Source organism: Phyllostomus hastatus, unplaced genomic scaffold (assembly GCF_019186645.2).
Source record: "Phyllostomus hastatus isolate PE091 unplaced genomic scaffold, TTU_PhHast_1.1 phas_scaffold_55, whole genome shotgun sequence".
In the NCBI taxonomy this organism is placed as follows: Eukaryota; Metazoa; Chordata; class Mammalia; order Chiroptera; family Phyllostomidae; genus Phyllostomus; species Phyllostomus hastatus.
Genome location: NW_025334035.1, coordinates 3,952,095 through 3,958,094, shown reverse-complemented (window position 1 = coordinate 3,958,094; position 6,000 = coordinate 3,952,095). Strand labels below are relative to the sequence as shown.

General features: G+C 50.1%; 1 protein-coding gene and 1 non-coding gene across 5 annotated transcripts; both read right to left on the bottom strand.

Moving 5' to 3' along the window:
• Positions 1-551: 551 nt before the first annotated feature.
• On the bottom strand, positions 552-688 carry LOC123809537. Its single transcript, XR_006784016.1, has one exon. It is a non-coding gene; the product is annotated as a U11 spliceosomal RNA (small nuclear RNA).
• A 1,010-nt stretch (positions 689-1,698) lies between these two features.
• On the bottom strand, positions 1,699-5,950 carry SHBG (sex hormone binding globulin). Of its 4 annotated transcripts, XM_045824662.1 has the most exons (9): positions 5,834-5,950; positions 4,456-4,601; positions 4,202-4,293; positions 3,835-4,024; positions 3,371-3,532; positions 2,975-3,134; positions 2,704-2,840; positions 2,127-2,331; positions 1,699-1,862 (listed from the first exon to the last, which is right to left on the bottom strand). In XM_045824662.1, the coding sequence occupies exons 1-9, from the start codon at positions 5,886-5,888 to the stop codon at positions 1,714-1,716; spliced, it is 1,296 nt and encodes a 431-aa protein (XP_045680618.1). In that variant the 5' UTR covers positions 5,889-5,950; the 3' UTR covers positions 1,699-1,713. The 4 variants fall into 4 exon arrangements, with proteins under 4 accessions (XP_045680618.1, XP_045680619.1, XP_045680620.1 ...); XM_045824663.1 differs by lacking the exon at positions 2,127-2,331; XM_045824664.1 differs by lacking the exon at positions 4,456-4,601 and having other exon boundaries at positions 5,834-5,936.
• Between the last annotated feature and the right edge of the window lie 50 nt (positions 5,951-6,000).

The window sequence follows — 6,000 nt, the reverse complement described above, 5'->3', positions numbered from 1 at the left end:
CAGCCCCTGGGAGATTCCTCAGCACACAAGGTCAGGAAGTTGCCATTCAGAACGACCTCCTTGGTGGGCATGAGGCAACCACACATTGATGTTTCTTTCCCTCTCTTTCTCCCTCCTTTCCCCTCTCCCTAAAAATAAATAAATCAAATCTTTAAAAAATAATAAATAAAAATAAAAACCACTGAATCTCTGTAACTGCATGGAGGCAGCTGTAAGATCCTACAAACTTGAGATTAGGTGGGTCCAAGGAGGGGCCTAGGACCCTAGATTTGCATCTTCTACCTTAGACACTCTGCTGGAGCTTCCTTACCCTGACCTCACACAGGTCTTGGCTGAAGCCAGTGGAAGGGGACAGCAGGTCCAGTGAGTAACCCACCCTGTTGCCTGTGTTACTGGTAGGAAGATCTTTATAAGAAGCTAGGAGGTTGGAACACTGGATGCCCATGGGTTAACATTTTGTTCTTTCTTTCCTTTCTTCCTTTTTCTCTCTCTCCCTCTCTCTCTCTCTCTCTCTCTCTCTCTCTCTCTCTCTCTCTCTCTCTCTCTCTCTTACGGGTACCAGGACTAATGATTACCAGCTTCCCAGATGCCAAAAAGTTACGCTTCTGAAATCTCTTGATGTTGATTCTCACGTAGAGCAATCAAGCTGCCCTACGTGTGCCACTCACGACAGACAGAAGCCCCTTTTAGGATTAACAGTTCTTGAAACGGAAGAGGAATGAGAGGTGGGGACTCAGAGCTGCAGTCCCAGGGCTCCCTAGGGGGACACAAATATTCCCAAGAGGATTGAAGAATGGGAGCTGGGGGCTAGGGGCTGGAGGCATGGGCATGAGGGTTTTCCAGGGAGCAGGGGGCTGAGGCAGGAGGGGGCCCCTGGGAAGGGCTGGAGGACCAGGATTCCCCAAAGGTCTGGAAGCTGAGGGCTGAGTCACCATATTCTCTGAGGGCAGAGATGTTCTTGAATCTGTCTGTTCTTCCCAGTGAGGACTAGCACAAGCCGGTTCTTGCTTAATCTAGTGCAGCAAATGGACCAAGACTAGGGGAGATAGGGGCAGCTTGCTTCCTTTGCTCTCTTCCCTTTTTCTCCCTACTACCTCCACCCCTTTTGCCAAAACCCCTGCCCCCATCTCTCTATAACTCTCTCATGCCCCCTGCTGCTCCTTCCTTGAACAGCACAGGCCAGTTTAAAGGACAACAGAATTCAGTTTCTCCTCCCTTTCCCCCTGACCCCTCAGGACCATCTTCAGTGAGAGGAAGCTAAAGTCCCAAAGGGAAGGGCATAGATATCTGCTGGAGAAGGAGGTGGGCTCCTGGCTCCCAGAAAGTGATCTATATCTGGCATGCATGTTTATGAGTACTGTTGCTGGAATCTCAGCCTGAGATCCTCAAGAGATCCTCACTGCTTCCTCAAGATGCTTCTTTGATCCTCAGTCTAAGTTAAGGCTCCTGGTCTACAAACTTTCTCAGCTCCCTGACTCCTCCTTTATGGCATTATCAATGTTTCCCGTTATCCACTTATTTGTCAGTTTTTGATGACTACATGCCTTCTCTAAGGGACTGTGAGCATCAAGAGGGCAGAAACCATGGTTGTTTTTGCGCATCAACACAACCCAGTGCTCAGCACCATGACTGGTTGGTACATTGCACATGTACAATAAATATTTGTTGAGTAAATAAATGAGTGACATTCAAAGGGAGTTCTTAGATGGGGATTTAATGGGTGGTGTTAGTGCCATTGCCTAGGTGCTGGGGACAGCTGTGAGTCCAGACGTCCTGGCTTCTGCTCAGGGCCCGATCCAAGTCTAGCCTCTGGTCTTGTGCCCACAGGCCATCCAAGCAAAAGGAGGCAGAAGAGGTCTCTCCTAGAGAGAGGAGGCATGGAGGGGCATTAGGGCATTAGGGTGGTTTGGCTCCAGAAGCTCTTACCCACTTTTCTTCCTTTCTCCAAACTCAGTTTTTTAAAGCAATTCCTCCCACTGCCCCCTATCCTCTCTCTTCTTGTGGCCTTTTCTTCTGAGCTCCCAAAGGTTTCCTTCCCCTATAAATGCACTCTTTTCTTATCTTTTCCCCTGCCTTTAGCTGTTTCCAATAGTGTGGTGAGGAACTTGAACATCATTCTCACTTACCTGGCAAAGTCCCCAGGAAGAGCCGCCCCTGGGGGTGGGCCCAGAGGTTGAGAAGGGAGTTGAGGCCCATGGGAGGCTGAGCAAGGATCTTCTTTGGCCCATGACTCAAGAGCACCCTGGATTCATCCAGCTTCAGCTGGAGAGGGAGTCCCAAGACCAGGGGCAGATCCAGCCCTGGCCCTGACCCATAAAATAGCACCACTTTCTGCAGAGTGTGTGGAACAGGGACATAAGTGGGGGAGGAAAGAAAGAACCATATCTATTCCTTGTGGCCCCACTCCTAGCTGCTTTAATTCTGCCTCTTAGCTACACCTCCCACTGGCCATTCCCACCTCCTAAATCCTGCCTCATTTCTCCTGGCTTGACCTCCCATAAAGCCACACACATGCCAAGTAAACATACAATCTAAATAAAAACTGTTTGTGGCCCTGGCTGGGTAGCTCAGTTGGTTGGAGCATTGTCCGGATACACCAAGGTTGTCTGGATACACCAAGGGTTTGATCCCTGGCCCAAGCGTATACAATAATCAACCAATGAAAATAGGTGGAACAACAAATAGATGTTTCTCCCCTCTTACTTGATCTTGGAGGTGAAGGCTGAGCCAAGAAGGGTTTTCTGGGGTCCCAAGGGCAAGGAGGTGGCCAGAGCCTGCTGCAAACTGAAGTCCCAGGTCCAGAGAGAAGGTCCAGGGCTCTACATGAGGCTGGGGAACATCTGGGGAGCAGGAGAGAAATTATCCTCCTGAGGCCTCAAAACTGGGGATTCATGGGGGGAGGGGGCTAGTGGTGGAAGGAGTTGGAAAAAGGCAAACACAGAGCTGGCTATGGAGGGGGAAAAATAGCCTTTACCTTGTAGGTTGAATTCTGCACGAGTCCCTGGAGGGAAAAATATCCCAGGTTGAGATTCTATAGCACAGCTTCTGAGGCTAGTAGGAGCAGACGCTGAAATCTGAGCCTGTTGGTCCAGCCAGTTACCCCTGCGCAGGCAGGCATCCAGGGCAGGTACCAGCTGGAGCCCGTGGAGGGGAGGGAAGATGCAGGGATGTTGGAATTGGGACATCAGGGCCCAGTCCCAGCCTCCTCACCTTCAGTTTATTCCCCTCCAAGACACATGCATTCAGTTTCTCCCTTGCAGCTCTTATCCCATCCCTTCTTCTTGCAAGTGTGGATTTAGACCCTCATGGCCACCAAGGCATCAGTGCTTTACCAGCTTGGCTTATGTTCCCACCCCTGTAATGCAGTTACCGGCAACCGGAGGTTGGAGGCGGGAAACAGCAGTCCCCCGAGAGCAATCCTCATGATGGGCTGGGATTTTTTGGTCAGAGTCCCAGAAACCTGTCTCAGACGCAGAACCTGCTCCCCATCCACCCCCAGCAGCACTGAGTCCTCAAGGATTTTCACTTCTACCTGCAGAAATGAGGGGAGAAGCAGAGTCAGAGGCCTCTGGGGCCTGCCTGCACTAATTTCTTCAGATTCAGCCAAGTATAGTGGAAAGAACATGCACCTGAGGAGTCAACTAGCATCCTTGGCTCACTTAGGACTTGTCACTTATATACTGACTGAGCTTTAGAATTCCCCTCTGAAAAAATGGGGTTTTTTGGAGATTAAATGAGATGACAATGGCAATGGGATACCCAATAACTTGATTCTGTTCCTCTTCCTTAGACCAGCTCAATATACCCTTCCCCTTAGGACCAGGTCTGGCTTACCTGGTGCCACCTCCCATTATCCAGCCGGGGTCCAGCGCCCACTGTAAGTTGGGCCCACTGATTGTATAGTTGGATCTCAGGCCTGCCATCCCGAAGTGCCAGCACAAACCAATCGTCCTTTGGGTTGGTATCGCCATAAAAAATCACTCCTTCTGGATCCCAGGTGCGAAACTCAAAGAAGGAAGAGCTTCTGGAAAGGCACAGAAGAAAGGGATGTGTATGGAGTATGCCCTTTGAGGGTAAATGTGTGGCTTGTGGAGGTGGGGAGGTAAGGGAGAGAGAAGGACAGTGAGCTAAGGAAGAGAGAAGAGCTCATGGAGACGATAAGGTCAGGGGACTAGGTCAAGGGACTAGATCAACTCTATACTTTGTGATCTTGGTCAGATTAAAGGTCATGATGGAGACAGGCTCTTGTCCTGGGCCATTGCTGAGGTGCACAGCTGGAGGCTCCTGGATCTCCTGTCAAAGAAAGAAAATAAACAAGCTGGAATAAGGACATCTCAGAGACAGACAGAGAGAGAGGCAGTGCTGCAGAGTCAGAGGAGGAAAGAAAGGAAAAAGGTAGAAACAAATGTAGTTCATTTAAACGCATGGGCTGAGTGCCCTGTCCCGCTACTGCACCTGGGTGGGGGGAATCTGTCTCAGAACCTGTCCCTGGTGGTTATGAGATGGCAGCAACAGCAGCAGTAGCAGCAGCCAACATGATTTGGCCAGAGGACCTCTGTACTCCATAATCAGCCGCAGTCCTCTCTGTGGCACAGACAACTCTGGAGTGAATGCGTAAGAGCAGGCAGCCTTGAGCATGGTTGCACAGTCAGTGGAAGATTAAAGGTTGCCCTGGGGGAAGAAGGGGGGCCAGGAGACAGGGACACTGACCCTACCACTCCTCTGTGGGGACAAATGGGGATGAGGGACAGAGTTCCTCCACTACCTTCCCCCACTGCAGAGAGACTTTGAGCTGAGAGAGGGCACCCCATTTTCCCTCTCTTCCCCTAGAGCCTAACCTGGGTTCTCTATGCCTCTGCCCACCTGGGAAGGCTGTCTAGACAGTCCTGTCCTGCTCCTCAAGAAGCATCCTAGTAAGGACTAGAGCCAAGGCACCAAAGCCCAAATATCTAGATGAGTGACCTGGGCAGGTCACTTTGTGGGTGTGCATTAATGTCATTGTCTGTAAAATGTGAAAAATAGTGCCTACTTTTTTTTTTAAGATTTTGTTTATTTTTTAGAGCGGGGAAGGGAGGGAGAAATAGAGGGAAAGAAAAATCAATGTGTGGTTGCCTCTTATGTGCACCTTACTGGGGATCTGGCCCACAACTCAGGGATGTGCTCTGGACTGGGAGTGGAACCAATGACCCTTTGATTCACAGGCAGGCACTCAACCACTGAGCTACACCAGCCAGGGCAATAGTACCTACTTTATGTTGTTACTATAATGAGGATTAACTGAGACAATGCAGGCACAGTGCCTGGTACATGCTCTGAGTGCCTCCCCAGGCCTTGGAGGGTTGCCTTATAGGGAAGTATCGTCTCTGAGTGTGATTTAGTGGATACTGTATTATCTTCTTTTCTTCATTTATTACAAGGCCTAACCATTTACCCACAGAAATTCACCCCCCTCTTCCTCACCCATTTTAAAATACAAATGGTACCAGGGCTGGTATGGCTACGTGGATTGAGTGCTGGCCTGTGAACTAAAGGGTCACCAGTTGGACACCTAGGGAGACCACATGCCTGGGTTGTGGGCCAGGTCCCCAGTAGGGGGCACATAAGAGGCAACCACAGGTTGATTTTCTCTCCCTCTTTCTCCTTTCCTTCCCCTCTCTCTAAAAATAAATAAATTAAAATCTTAAAAAAAAATACAAATGGCCCCAGAAAAGAAACACTTTGAGCCACCCAAAAACTCATAGCCAAAAGCTGGGAGTCTTAACAGTGTGGATAGGCTTGAATGGGTAAGTGAGAGTAAAGGGTAGAGCAGATAACCACCGCCCATTTCAGTTACCGAAGGACCCCGAGGTATTTTGAGCCGTGGGGCTTCTCCGAAGCAGGTTAAACATTCCACATGAACACCGAGGGAGCCTCAGCAGCCAGGCCTCGACCTGCGCCCAGTCACGAGACACCGCCCAGAAGAGCGGGGCAGAGGAGGGGGCGGGGACGTGCCTACCTTGC

Excerpts from the sequence above, each read along its gene's own strand:
- SHBG (XM_045824662.1), bottom strand. The coding sequence starts at position 5,888 with ATGTTTAACCTGCTTCGGAGAAGCCCCACGGCTCAAAATACCTCGGGG. Across the intron at positions 4,025-4,201 it reads AATCTGACCAAGATCACAAA|AAGCTCTTCCTTCTTTGAGT; the intron begins GTATAGAGTTGA and ends GTGCCTTTCCAG. Across the intron at positions 3,533-3,834 it reads ATAATGGGAGGTGGCACCAG|GTAGAAGTGAAAATCCTTGA; the intron begins GTAAGCCAGACC and ends TCATTTCTGCAG.